Source organism: Sminthopsis crassicaudata, chromosome 3 (genome assembly GCF_048593235.1).
Source record: "Sminthopsis crassicaudata isolate SCR6 chromosome 3, ASM4859323v1, whole genome shotgun sequence".
NCBI classification, from domain to species: Eukaryota; Metazoa; Chordata; class Mammalia; order Dasyuromorphia; family Dasyuridae; genus Sminthopsis; species Sminthopsis crassicaudata.
The window spans coordinates 443,377,108-443,391,803 of NC_133619.1; the positions used below are offsets into that span (position 1 = coordinate 443,377,108).

The following is a 14,696-nucleotide window of genomic DNA, read 5'->3' on the forward strand; positions in this document are numbered from 1 at the left end:
TAAAGTAAAATACAATAGGTAAGCAGACATTTTTCTGTGTAAATAAAGCACAAGTTACAAGATCAAAATTTTAAAACAATTATTCAGAAAATCATAGAATAAGCACTTTTTTTCTTGGAATTAAAAAATCCTCTTATAAGCTTCTATGATTTACATCTGTAACAACTCTCCCTTAAAATGTAATCAGAGATATCAGTATGACTTCCTTTCAATTTAATGGCTTTTAAAAATATTTAAAACATGAGAAGTGCAAACTTTTATAAAAAATACTATTGCAATTAACAATTGTATTTATTTCTAACAGGTTGATCCAACAGATCAAGATGTATATTGACATGGTAGCTGTTGGTTGACAGCTACAACAGAGAAACGAAAGAGTTAAACAGCACACAATATTACACAAAAGTGTTTTTCTCATTTCAAGTTTATTAAAACTTTAGCAGTACAAATTATTCAGTTTGTAGAATATCAAAAGATCAAACTTAATGAAGTCCGCATTTAAAAAAAAAAAAAAAAAAAAAAAAAAAAAAACCAACCCCCAAAACAAAAAGGAAGAAAACAACAACAAAAAAAAAGGGATGTTCTTCAGCAAGTCTCTAAAACCTAAAGAAAAAAATGGAAATACAAAGTTCAAGGCCCTCACTCATCCACTTTTGTCTTCATCAGTTCCAGGGCTGGACTCATGATCAGATTTTTTATCTTTACCACGTGTATGGTCTCTTTCTTGACTCTTTGATTTTTGGTTGATTTCTTTTTCTAATGAGCATCTGGTCTTCTCTTCTTCTTTATTTTTGTATGCAGAGGACTTTAATTCTCTGTCTTTACTATTTTGTTTTCTTGAGTTTGGACTCTGATCTCGGTCACCTTTTTTCTCTTTACTGCTGTCTCGGCTACTATTATCATGGTTTCTGGAGTGCCTTTTTTCACTCTCCGAGTTCTCTTTTTTATGTGAACTCTTTGTTTCTTGATTTTTACTTTTTTCTTTATTCCTGCTTTGACTTTCCTCTCTCCCTGAACTCCTGGACTCTCTTCTCCTCCTCCTATCTTTACTTCTAGATTTTTCTGGTGTTCCTTTCCTTTCTTTGCTTCTTGATCTCGCTCTTCTCCGGGATTCCCTCTCTCTGTTCCTATAATACTCTCTGCTTCTACTCCGATCTCGATCTTTGCTCCTAGATCTGGCTCTTCTTCCTTTGTCCCTGCTTCTGCTTCGTTCCCTTGTCCGGCCATTAGAGCTGTGTTTTCCTTTGGTCACTTCCCGTTCTCTACTCTTTGATTTGGCCCTTTTATCCTTGTCTTTACTTCTGCTATGGTCATGTTCATTAGTTTTTGACCCTGCTCGCTTAGATCTTTCTTTACTCCTGCTCTTTTCTCGTTCTTTGCCTCGAGAATCAGAATGTTTCTCTTTTTCTTTTGCTTTTTCATGATCTCTCTCTTTGCTTCTTGATCTCATTCTCTTTTCTTCATGTCTGTTATGCTTTGAATCTCTTTCTTTACTTTTTGACTTCTCTTTGCTTTTACTCCTGCTTTTAGATTTGGCCCTTTTCTTTGTTTTACTTTTATTATATTTGTCATCTTTCTCTGAATTTCTCCTTGTGTCCCTATCTTTACTGTTTGATTTATGGTCTTTTGTTTTCTTTTCCTTTTCACCTTTTCTATTTGGACTTTCTGATACATGTCTGTGTTCAGATATTTTTCTTTCTTTTCCTCTTCCTGGACTTTTTTGATTTTCTTTTTTGTTTTCATTTAATTCACTCCTACAAAAGTAAAAAAATCAAAAGCTTTAGGAAATGATCTATAAGAACAATTTCTGTTTCAGTTAAGATCAAAATAACTGTAATAAGCACCAATTTCATTATTTTAAGGTATATAAAGAAGTGAAGGCACAATTAACATTAATATGTACAAATGAAAGATTTTTTCTTAATACAGTCCAAATGAAATTATTCCATAAGCTACTAGGAATATTAATTACAACATGAATTTAAAAATCTTACTTATCCCCTTTGATCCACCTTTCACCACTTGACACCCTCATTCTTTGAGCCCTCTGCATCTCTTGTCTCCAATGTGGAGGAGTCTCACTCCGCCTGAACCGATCTCGTGATCTGGATCTGGAAGGTGTTCGATAGCGCTTGAGAAAAGAAAGTGAAATATTTTCAAATACACAAAAATGGCAGTCAAAAGGCTTTTTGTGTTCAAATTAATATTTCTTTCATACACTATTATCCTCAAAAGAACATTAGAGTGTCACCCCACCAAAATATAGGTGATTTAAAAAGTTCAAAAGACTATATAGAGTGTGTTGAAACAAGACTAAATATTAAACAGTTAATGCCTTAAATGCTATGCTAAAGTAAACTAAAAAGATTCTAAAGTTCAAGGTCCACAGTGGAGCTTCTGGAATTAAATATAGTGTGTATGATTTTGGGATATCAGAACCTGAAGAGTGGGTTTTATATAATACCCTATTAGCTAAGGCCCTCTTATATTGCCACTCCATAGAACCAAGGAAAAGACTGTTCTTAAATTATAAGTTATTAAGCAAATAAACACATAATTTGCATGTATACGTTTTGTAAGTTTTCACTTTTGTTTTATGACATAAACATCATAATCTGCTAAAAAACATTATTAAAAAAAATTTAATTCTAGCAAATCACACAAGTTTTTTTTGTTAACACAAATTTCATATGCTATATAATAAAAATCAAGGAAGGAAAAATGCCAAGAAGATTCCTATGAAAATAAATACTTACCCTTGGTCCTCTTCCTTTAATTTTCCTTCCAGATCTGGTGACTAGAAGTCTCCTTTGATATGAAGAGGACTGGGAGTTAGATGGATTACTAGAAATAAAAGAAAGTTGAAAACCACAACTTTATAAAAATAAATAAATAAAACTAGTGTAGTTTCTTCAGTCTATAAGGTAATGTACTGTATTCCTATAAACTTTCAACACTCAAAATAAGTGGTACAGTGGAAAGAAGGCTGGAGTCAACAAAACCTGAATTTAAATACATGTTCTTATTATTTATCACCTGGATGACCATAAGCAAATCATGAAACCTTTTATAATTTATTTTCTTTTTTGTAAAATGAAGAGCTCAGATCATGTGGTGGTAGAGATTCTTTTTAGATTTAAATTTAATGTCCTTTAAAAATAAGTTTTTAAAAGTTAAAAAAAAAAACACAAACAACGCAATTTTTATATATTCAAATGTACTAACACATGAAATTAACAATAATGTCCTGATTTTTCACCATCTCTTTTCTGTTTCACAAGTCCTTCTTCCTTAAAGTCTACATAAATTGCAATTTTCCAAAAGGATTTGTTCTGAGCCTTCTTTTCTTCTCTCTCTCTTTTTTTTTTTGCTGAGGCAATTGGGGTTAAGTGACTTGCCTAGGGTCACACAGCCAGGAAGTGTTAAGTGTCTGAGACCAAATTTGAACTCAGGTCTTCTGATTTCAGGGCTGGTACTCTATCCACTGCGCCACCTAGCTGCCCCTATAATTTCATCTATTCCTTATGGTTTCAATTCTCATTTTGATGTACATACCTCACAAATCTCTATCCCTAGTCCTAGAACCCAAGTGCCATTTTATATCTTTTCTGAGATATCCTGTCAACATCTCAAATGCAACATATCCAAAACAGAACTCTTCCTCATTACCAACTCCCCCGTTTCTATTTATCAGTTAAAACTGGTTTTAAACTGGACAAAAAATTTAAAAATTTTCTCAAGATCAATCAGTTGCATTGGGTCCTATAAGTATATAACTTAAGAATTGAACTTCAGAAATCAAGATATCCAAATCCTTTTCCACAGATAAGAAAAAAAAGAATAAGCAATAACACTTAATGTATTACCATCACCCTAAATCCGACCTTGTATTTTCACTACCCCCAATCAATCCAATACATCAACTATTGGATTCCCCCCCCAAAAAAGAGCTTTACTAATAATATGGCTGTAGGATTTTAAAACATAATCTCTCCCATTTGTTTGAACATTATCCATTAGCCAGTCAAACTAGATTATTCAATGTTGCCTTATATACCTTATTCCTTTCCATGCCAGGTCATGCCCAACCCCTGTTCCTTTGTCTCCAGAAATCCTGCCATTCAAAGTAAAATGACATGAAGCCTTTCCTAACATGCTATGCACTTAAGACCTCAGACCCCTGTAGAACTTTCCATATTCTGAATTTATGACACAATTACAAACTGGTCAAATTCCCAATATTAAATCTTAATCACCTGGCATTAATTCAGCACTTAGCACAATACCTTGTATATATATGGTAAGCACTCAACAGATAGCTATTTGAATTGAAATATATGGCCTAGTAGTGGTGCTTATAAAATATTCATTAAAAAATGATTTACAAGCACTATGTTCTCTTTACATGCCCAAATAAGTTTTTAAAAATAAATACACACATGCATGTACACACACCGTCTTCCCCCCCTCCCCCTGAGAAACTCATAAAGTAATCATTTCTTAAATCAGGTTCAATCTTATTAAAGGTAAATTAAGGCTTAATTAAAACTTTATTATTTCTAAGCATAATAATATAAGTCAATACTTTTAAGAAATCCTATAATGAATATTTTAAAAGTATAACAAAAACAAAATCTTTTTCTTAAAAATCGGCTGAAAACCAGATTTTCCTCTAATACACAATATAAAAGGGCTATCATACATATTCCACCCATAACTACTTACCACTCTCTTTCTTTTTCCCTTTCTCTATTCTTTCTCTCTTTCTCATCTACTTTAGGCGGGCTTTTTCTCATTAGGAACCTGTTTTCAGGAATAGGAGGGATCTCTTCTGGACGGACAGTAGATTGTGGTTGTGCTTCAGGGCTTTCATCTTCACTCTCAGTAGAAGAACTTAATTAAAAGATGGAAACACATACATATATATATCACATACATATTACCCAAGTTGCTATTGTTGGATATCACGATTAACAAAAATCCTAAAAAGAAAACATAATATGAAAAATTTACCCCTTCTCCATAAATTACTATTACTCAAAATTTTGGCATACTGTTCTTTTAAGTAAGACTTTCCCATTAGCTTTCAATATCAATTCCTTTGTATTCCATTCTTTAAGTATTAAAATGATTGTCTTCAAGTTCAAAATAGGTTTAATTTCAGAGGTCATTTCTAAATTAGATTTATAAAATTTTTGGGAGAAAAAGCGAAAATTCAGAAATAAGTTCTCTTTCTCACATTTTAGAAATTTTGCAAATATCTTAGGGCCCAATTTTGGTAGGGACAATATAGAGAAAGCAAGATGGAAAACTATTCCTCAGAGTTAATACTTGCAGTAAGAAAAGAGGATCACCTTTGAAGCCAAGAAGACCTAGACTTAAATGTTGCTTTTTAGATATATACTAGCCTTGTGAACTGAACAGTCATAATGTCTCAGAAGCTTTAGGCAATTAAGACTAACTTGCAATGCAGATGCTGAGCTGAATTAGTATAGGGAATTTTGTCATCCATATGAATGAAACCTAAATACAGTCATAATCACCATTACTACCACAGATGAAACAAGAAATACAATATAATATTCTCTGACACTTTGGTGATAAACTCAAGGTGCAAAATAAGACATAATTTTTTGCTTGATTACACATATTTGTCACAAATGTGTCCCCATCCCAAAGGAGAGGAATTTGGGAAGAACAAGGAAATTCTTGTTAATGTAAAGATGATAATAAAAAAAGAAGGAAATAAAGAATATTGCTGTGGAAATTAACAGTAGTAACTTTTTATAAATTTTTTCCAATTACCCAAGTTTATTAGGAAAAAACTCCACAGAACCAAGAGCTAGAATCTAGGTAGAAGAGAATCATGTAGTACTAGAAAAAACTTGGAATAAAAACTAAGAAGACAATCTCAGATTTAGTACTTGGTTCTGCTTTTGCTACTTGTGGTGTGGCCCTGAACACGTCATTTCTTCTTTCTGAGCTTCAGTATTTTAATTTTAAATCATCTGTGAATCTGAGACTTTTCTTTGAGTTCTGGTTTAAGACTTGGATTATAGGATTTGTAGAAAAATGGAAATTAAGTCTCAAAATTTAATTATTTAAACATGTTAGCAATGTCAAAACTATAATTTTGTGCCATGTGGAGAAATTATTATGAAAATTAAATATTTCTCCTTTGATGATTTTAAAAATACAAACCTATATATATATTTTTTAGCAAAAAATATATCAACAATCAAATAATTTTAATCAGTGTCTGAAAGGAATTGAACTATTTGCTGGTGACTAACCTTTTCTTGCTTTTCTTTTTCTTCTTCTTTTCCTTCTTATGTTTTCGGGATTTTCGGTGTTTCTTTTTTCTTTTTTTGGATTTTTCTTCAGAAGCACTTTCCGAATCAGAAGAAGAATCAGAGGACTGAGAATCAGTTGAACTATCTGAATCACTGGATGAAGATGATGACTTATGTCTTTTCTTTTCTTCCTTCTTGGCTTTAATAAAGTAACATAAAATGTTCTGGTTAAACATTTTCATTTTGAGGAAAAACTCGCAGATACTGCAAATTCACAAAAAAGTCCATTTAATCTAATTATCTTTATATATTCCTGTAGGCAATAAGTTGTTAGAACAATTTTAATAGAGATGAATAGTTTGTTCCATATCATATAGTAAATCACCTAAATGTTGATTTATAGGCTAGTTCCTATCTAATGATAGTAATTATGTCAACCAACATCTAAGTTTAAATACTGTTATTTAAAAAAAAAAAAAAGTCATATATTTAAGAGAATATTGATTGGCGCAGCTAGATGATGCAGTGGATAAGATCACTGGCTCTGAAATCAAGAGGAACTGAGTTCAAATATGGTCTCAGACAGTTAACACTTACTAGCTGTAAGTCATTTAACCTAATGCCTTGCTCCCCTCCTCCTGCCTAACAAAGTCATTAAAAAGAAAGAATATTGGTACACAAGTATAGTTTTAATCCCTCAAAAGCAACTAGACCTTTAGGCAGATGTCAATTTACAAAGTGTCGATCAATCTATTGACAAATAGATGTTAGGCTCTTTGACTAACAAACCTGTCTACTCTGCTTATTTCCTAAATGATCAAATGAGTTATAAAAAGAATCTAAAAAAAGTTTGATACTTTATTAGTATATGTTATTTTCTAATTTCTAATGCTGCAAATGTCTTGCAGGGATTGGATTACTGTAGCTGTGGATAACTCCTCAAAATAATAAATGATTTTTGTTAAAGAGCAAGTAAATACAAATATTTCTTCTGTTAGTAAATATGACTATTTCTTACTGATAACCTAGATTATATTTAAAAGACAGTATATAGTAGAACTTCAAGGCATGTGGGGAGAGGCTAAGAAAAAAGTAACCAACAAAAATATTTTTAGAAAATGTTGTTTTAGGTAACATATAATGAGCTGAAAATCTGAAAAGACACAAAATGATTAAAATATGCAAATTTAGCATTAAAGATCTACATGATGAAAACACAAGATATAGATAGAAAAAAGTTTCATGTTCATGAAACTGAACCCATAAATATGTAACAAAAATCAGCAAAAATAAATAAATAAATAAAAATTTAAAAAAAAATTTTTTTAAAAATTCAAGTCTATTTAACAAAATTATAGTTTTTCCCATGGTCACAGATACTTATGAATCACTTTAATAAATTGAAAAAAAAAATGGATGTGGGGTAGGCATGCCCCCACACTTTTTGTTTTACAAAATCCCCATAGAATCTTTAAAAACACTAAGTTCCTCATACAAATGAAAATAAATATAACTTTAATTATAAATAATTTCATTTATAGAAACAATATACACCTTTATTATGATTAATATAACTAATTTTACTGTAAATATGTTATTGTAAACTAGCAGATACTAAGCAAAAAACCCCCCCCAAAACCAAGAAATGTTCCTCAGGATCAGCATCTCTGAGTTTGGAAAACTAAAGAATTCAAAGTACTTTTGGTTGTTTTTTAATATATGGGATTCAGTTTAGGTACTATTTTCCTCTGCAACTATAAAGGGAAAAAAAGGAAGAAAAACTATTACAAATAAGATAATAGGCTCATATTTGTGTAGAAAATAAAATCTGAAGGAACTATGGAAGTAATGATAAGCAATTTTACTGTAAAGTATGTTAGTGTAAACTAGAGGAAGCAAAAAAATTCAAACAGCAAACAAAAATGCCATTCAATATCAACATCTCTATAAGTTTTGAAAATAAATGGGATCCAAATGTACAAAAATGTTTGTGGACAGCTCTTTTTGTAGTGGCAAGGAACTGGAAACTGAGTGTATATCCATCAGTTGGGGAATGGCTGAATAAGTTATGACATATGAATGTAAAGGAATATTATTGTTCTATAAGAAAAGATTAGCAGGATTATTTCAGAGAGGCCTAGAGAGACTTAACATGAACTCATGCTAAGTGAAATGAGCAAAATCAAGAGATCATCATACACACCAACAAGAAGATTATGTGATAATCAATTCTGATGGATGTGGCTCTTTTTAATGATGAGGCAATTCAAGATAATTCCAATGGATTTGTGATGTAGAACCATCTACATTCAAAAAGAGGGCTGTTGGGACTGAATGTGGATCACAACATAAGTTTTTTGTTTTTTGCTTACTTTTTGTTTTTTTCCCCTCAACTATTTTTTTTAATCTGATTTTTCTTGTGTAGCACAATAAATGTGAATATGTATAGAAGAATTGTAAATGTTTAACATATATTGGAATACTTGCTATCTAGGGAAGGAGGAAGAGAGAAAAATTTGTAACACAGGGTTTTTGTAAGGGTGAATACTGAAAATCATCTTTGCATGTATGTTGATTAAAAGCTATTAAAAAAATAAAATAAAATAGGAGAGTACTAAAGGAACATATAGCAACAAAAAAGACCTTTTATTTCTAGTAGAAGTTAAGTTGGCAACAGAACTAGAATCTAAAATTTTAATCACTAGCTATATCTAAATTGGAATACTTGGTCCAACCAAACCACCTAACTCTGTGCTCAGCAGTGATGGGCTCTGTTATACAGATGAAGGTATAATTAGAACCTACAAGGATAGTTACTGATGGCCTATAACTTCCAAGAGCTTATAATCTAGGTAGAAAGATAAGATGAACACATATGAATAACACTTGAATATAGTGTTAAACAATTCATAACTGTTTAATTGCATGGTAGAAACTATTAAGTGCTATAGGAATTTAGAAGATGATATCATCCTGAGGATCTGGAAAAGCTTCCTAAATAATTCAGTTTGATTTGGATAAAAAGGAAAGGACAACGCACTAGTCCTTGTTTGTTTGTTTTTAACTAAAATTAACAATTCAAGCAAAGAGGAATATGAGCAAACACAATTGTTGGCAAACTACTCCTTAACTAGCACTCATTTCTCAAAATGAGAGTGGAAACATGGTATAGTAAGACAATACTTGCATGGAGTCAGAATATATCTGGTCTCTGATGCTGCTTCTGAAAGTTATTAGACATATGACAATGAAGGGTCATTTAACTTCTCTCAATTCTATTTCTTTATCCTTAAAATGAGGATACTACAACTTATTGCATCCACTTAATGTATGTAAAACACTATGGAAACATAGCTGGGAAAATATCTTAAGTTAGGGTATGGTAGGAAGAACAGAGAGATAGGTTCTAGTTATATTAGTAAACAGCTGTGTGGCATTGGATGAAACGTTACTTCTCCAGGCCTCATTTTTACAATGTGTAAATTCCACTGGCCTACGTAATACCTTGTGTAAACACTATCAGTTGGAATGCCTGGACCATACACTTTCCCCTAAAACCTGAGTGTGATATATAATGCATTTTTTTTTTCAGTATATCCTTTTCCTTTCAAAGAAAGCTCATTTTGCCTAGTACAATATGCTGCACCATATAAAGAGTTTCTTCCAAACAAAACTATGAGGAAGTTGTTGTTAATATTATCCTCATTTTAGACTTAAGAAAACTAAGGATCAAAGATCAATGATAGCCAAAGCTAATAATGGCATTATGGTTGCAAACGGTTTTTCTGACTCGACACAAGGTTCACTTCTATACTCAATTGCTCAGGTTCATTCCAGGTCCAATATTCTAGGATTCTATTCCTGTACATCTGGGCTTTTTTTTTACATTTTGCCCCTGTTTTTTTTTTTACTTCCCTGAAAACTTTTAAGGAACAATAAGGATCAAAGAAAGAACTCTAGAATTTAGAGGGAGAGGGAAAATAATGGGCTGCCTCTTTAGCAAATACAAATTATTTCCTTTCTTTAGTAAAGTTCAAAATGCAGGTTGCTGGGCTAAGTTGGAAGATTATAAGATATACAGAGGGAAGGTGGAGGGGGGAGAGAGGGAGAAGTTAAAATGATTGTTGGAACACTTAGAATACCTTTATGCTGTTTTGTACTTTCTATGGAGTTAAGATTGTCCTTGAAACAATACATATTGTTGCTTCTCTTCTTGAGTACTAACACTTGAGGTATAAACTAGAGAACTGGCTAAAGAGTGCCTTCAACCTCGATTATTAATTTTCCTTATTGCATCTTTTTTTTTTTTTTTAAAATTATACTTTACTTCATCATTACACTGGAAAAGTTAATCTGGGTCCCTATTGAAGTTTCTCAATAGGGACCTAGGGAAAGGAGGGCAAGAGGGAGGCTTTGGAATTCTGTACAGATACAACCTGATTCTATGACCATAAGCAAGTTCACTTTATTTCTTAGTGCATCAAATAATCCCTTAAGACAAACAGAGTTATAGATTATATAAGGCAGTATTTTATAGAGGAAAGAATAGTTGCCTAAGAATAAGACAGAAATGAGTTGCAGGTCCATAATGCAAACATTTAGTGCCTACAGATAACTCTCTAAGACTAGTGGTGTCAAACTCCCATGAAAACAGGGACAACTAAACCAAAGAAGCTTGTGAGCTGTATGTTGACTTGGAAAACCACACATTAAGATTATTTGTTTTATCATATTTTGATTTTGTTAAGTAGTTCCCAATTATATATTAATCTTGGAGATGTTGCTCCCCATGTAGCCTGCTGACCCCATGTTTGACACCATTGTTCTATACTGATATAAACTTGTAGATATGCTTTTTAACTGGCAGTTAGGTCAATAAATCCATGTCTTGTTCCTCATCCACCCCCCCCCAAAATATTATAGGAAAGTCAATATGTAACTAGAATCCATACCAAGAATGTCCTACACCAATAAAGTCATGGACCAGGGAACCTTTTCTTCTTCCCACCACCCCAAAAATGCAAAACCAAAATCAAGTAACAACTATTTTAAATCTGTTCCCAAAAAAGGAAAGGGGGAAGTAAGGAAAAGTATCTGAAGAGAAATATCTACTCTTGGGGTATATGGAATATGTTCCTACAAATTTCACTTCCATCCTTCACAAAAAAGAAAACGACTTCTAGGCCTTCATACAATGTACCCTTGAAAAGAAACCACATCAACCTCATTTAGTTGTCTTTAATAATGTCTCTTAAACATTTTATATTCAACTTCCCCACGATGCTTTCAGTAACAAATGTCACTAAAACAATTTGCTTAATCAACTTCACAGCATTTGTTTTTTCAACTATATCATAAACGCACAGCAATGGACCGGGGTCATCAAGAACTAGCTTCCAGTGGTTTATTTAATTTGGCTTCTATATAAGAGTTATTGGATTTCTACTTTATTACCCCAATTGTCCCCCCCACCTTTTTTCTTGAAAAGCAATCAATTTTGGGTTATCATTGAGTATTTTTTCCTATTATGAAAGAATATTTTTAAAATCTCTTTATCAATTGCAATAACTATAATCTCTGCAAAAATCATTTAAGCTTCCAGAGAAACCACATGGCACCTTTGTTAAAACAAGTCTATCATAAAGAGGTTTATTTGCCTATATTCTTTCCTATCCCTTCTGACCTTTGAGGACCTTCTGTCAGCCTCTACACAGGATCCCTGCTTCCTCTAGTCTTCAGTATTCCACCTCTGCATCTGTTTTAAGAGCCTTCTTCACAGATCTGAACACAGTTATCTTTTCTGGCATATAGAAATCTACAAGAAGCAGTTCTCCAATAGAACAAGGGGAAAAAGGCCCAAGAAGAGTGCCCAGGGACTCACCAAGATAATATACAGGTAGGCCCAGACAGTCAGTTTTCTTCAGAAGTCTTTTTGTTTTCTTTCAGGAAGTTAAAAAAAGAAAAAAAAGATTCTGTATTTATTTCTTTTTAAAGTGGGGTGTCACTGCACAACTCTTAAACAAAGTTTTTAAAATATAATGATGGTGAACACCCTACAGTATTACACAAAGCCTTTCTATTGTTTCCAATTTGGTATGATTGTGGAAAAGAAAATGGGGCTTAACCAACTGCTTATATCCTCCAAAAGTATGGCAAAAGCTACTCAGGTTTGAATGGCAGTTGCTAAAACATAAAGTAGCGCATACCAACTACAATGTATTCTCAATTAAGTTTATGCCACAAATATTTCTACCATTTTAATGGGTGTGCATAAGAAAAGAATGGGCATGGGGAATCTCTCATATCCCTAGAACAAATCTATTCTTTTCAGGGAAGTTTAAACAAGGGTTAAATAAAAGTATTTGTTATCTTCCCCAATTTCTCTAAAAACTTATCTGGTCTCTAGAAGACAGGGAAAAAGATATACCTGACACTATCATGCTTTGGTCACAGGTAGGCAAACAATACATGAAGGATGCTACAATACTCTCTTTAGTGAGAGCTGCTTTACAGCAATATAAATCAAATTACATAGGCTTTGTCTTAATTTATATTCTCTTTCCCTATCAAACAATTCTATCAACCCTACTCTTTAATTATCCAAAGCATACACACATGTAAATACAGAATGAATTGTTTATTGAAAAATTTAAAGGATATTTAATTATTTTTTGTTCTTTCAAGCTCCATTTTTTTAAAAGTTGCAAAGAAACCTACAATATTCAGCTAATGAATGGGGAACAGATTCCAACTCAAAAGACCTTAAAGATTAATAGTATTCAAGAATATGGGAAGAAGGTCTTAATGATCATAACATTTTCGTGGTAGGAATATCCTTTACGATGGTTAACTGTTAACATTTTTAAGACTAGGGTCTCAATATGATATCCAGAATCACCAAAATGTTAAGAATTGGGAAGGCTTCGAAAATCATCTTTAAAGATAAGGAAACTAACACCAAGAGAAATTGAAAGTTATCCCCAAGCTTATATTGCTATTAAGTGGCAAAGCTGACAATCTCATTTCTTCTCTTTAGCAGCTACTTTTATTTTTTACTTAAATTACTATGGAATACCTGTTTGCAAGAAACTAAAAGAGCTTTATGAACATTTCACTGTTTACTGTATCCTAGGGCATTAAGGACACAAAGTAAGGGATTATATCCACTATTTTTATATATGGAAGACGAGTTAAGAGGCAGAAATAATGGTTAAGAGGTTGAAGAGCCCAAGAAAGAATTTAATATTGTCCTTGAAGACTACCAGCTTACTGGGCACAGTTTGAAATGACTTGAAGGGTATGACAAGTTTTCTTTGTCAAAACGATCAAGACTGATGAAAGGAGAAATAATGTAACCTTTGGGAAACAGAGAAGATTTAAAAAGGACAATGGTCCTTTTCTATATTACTTTTCTATATCAATCTCACTTAGGATTTAATATAAACTTAAAGTACCCAGCATTCCAAATTGATGACAAAAGTCTCAACTAAAAAGTCAAGAGCATTACTAATTTACAAGATTCCTTTTGAACTAATAAAGATACTGAAAGGGTATGAACTCTGAGCTTTCTGTTGGGAGTCTAAAGAGTCAAGAAAAAAGACTTAGAACACTAAAATACTGCTTAGTACTCATTTCTTGATAATGAGTTTTCCTTCATTCTTTTGGATAAATTAAACACATCTGGAAAGATAGGTAAGCAACAGCCAGTCTACATGGGTTATTTTTCAATCAAAGGATTTCCAACAAAATATCGCAAATAAATTAAATGCATTCACCATGTGAGAAGACTGATACCAAAAGCATGAATATAAGGAATGGAATTACCTTCTGCAGTAAACACATTTCCCCAAACATTATCAGATACTAGCTGAGTCCATAGTAAGAAAAGGAATTTATTTCTTAAAAAGTCTAATCTAAAATTCCTCCATTTTGATTTCTAATTTCTCATTAATTCCTTCCCCCCACCCCCAAAGCCCTGCATCAAAAAAATCAAAATGATGTAAAAGCAAGAAAGTGCATTACTTGGAAATTAAATTAGGGAACACAGTTTTAAATGAAACAAATGAATAGTATGATAGAAAACAAAATATAATTTAAAAGACGAATGCTCTGCATTAACAATCACTGGTAATGATCTTTTTTGAATGACTTGATGTCACTGTTTATTTTAAATAAATATTATATGCTTAGAAATGTTTAATTTATCCTTACCTTTAGATTTGGGAATTAGCTCCCCACAGCTAAGTATTCGTACTTCAGCATATGGTTTGCTAGATGCATCTGTTTTCTGGTTTTCAATCTCTCTCACAACCTCTTGACCAGAGATCACTTGCCCAAAAACAACATGGTGCCTATGCAGATAAATTAAAATGACTAAATGTTAAGTTTTTGATTAAAAAAATA

At 32.3% G+C, this 14,696-nt stretch overlaps 1 protein-coding gene across 3 annotated transcripts in view; it reads right to left on the reverse strand.

Moving 5' to 3' along the window:
- Positions 1–512: 512 nt before the first annotated feature.
- The window catches only part of PPIG (peptidylprolyl isomerase G), an 82,409-nt gene continuing 68,225 nt past the window's right edge, over positions 513–14,696 (reverse strand). For all 3 annotated transcript variants that reach the window (XM_074303182.1, XM_074303180.1, XM_074303181.1), the window contains exons 9-14: positions 14,505–14,644; positions 6,294–6,492; positions 4,726–4,893; positions 2,757–2,844; positions 1,995–2,131; positions 513–1,754 (exon numbers count right to left, since the gene is read on the reverse strand). In XM_074303182.1, the coding sequence (XP_074159283.1) occupies positions 644–1,754; positions 1,995–2,131; positions 2,757–2,844; positions 4,726–4,893; positions 6,294–6,492; positions 14,505–14,644 (1,843 nt within the window). In that variant the 3' untranslated portion in view covers positions 513–643. The remainder of the gene's footprint in view (positions 1,755–1,994; positions 2,132–2,756; positions 2,845–4,725; positions 4,894–6,293; positions 6,493–14,504; positions 14,645–14,696) is intronic.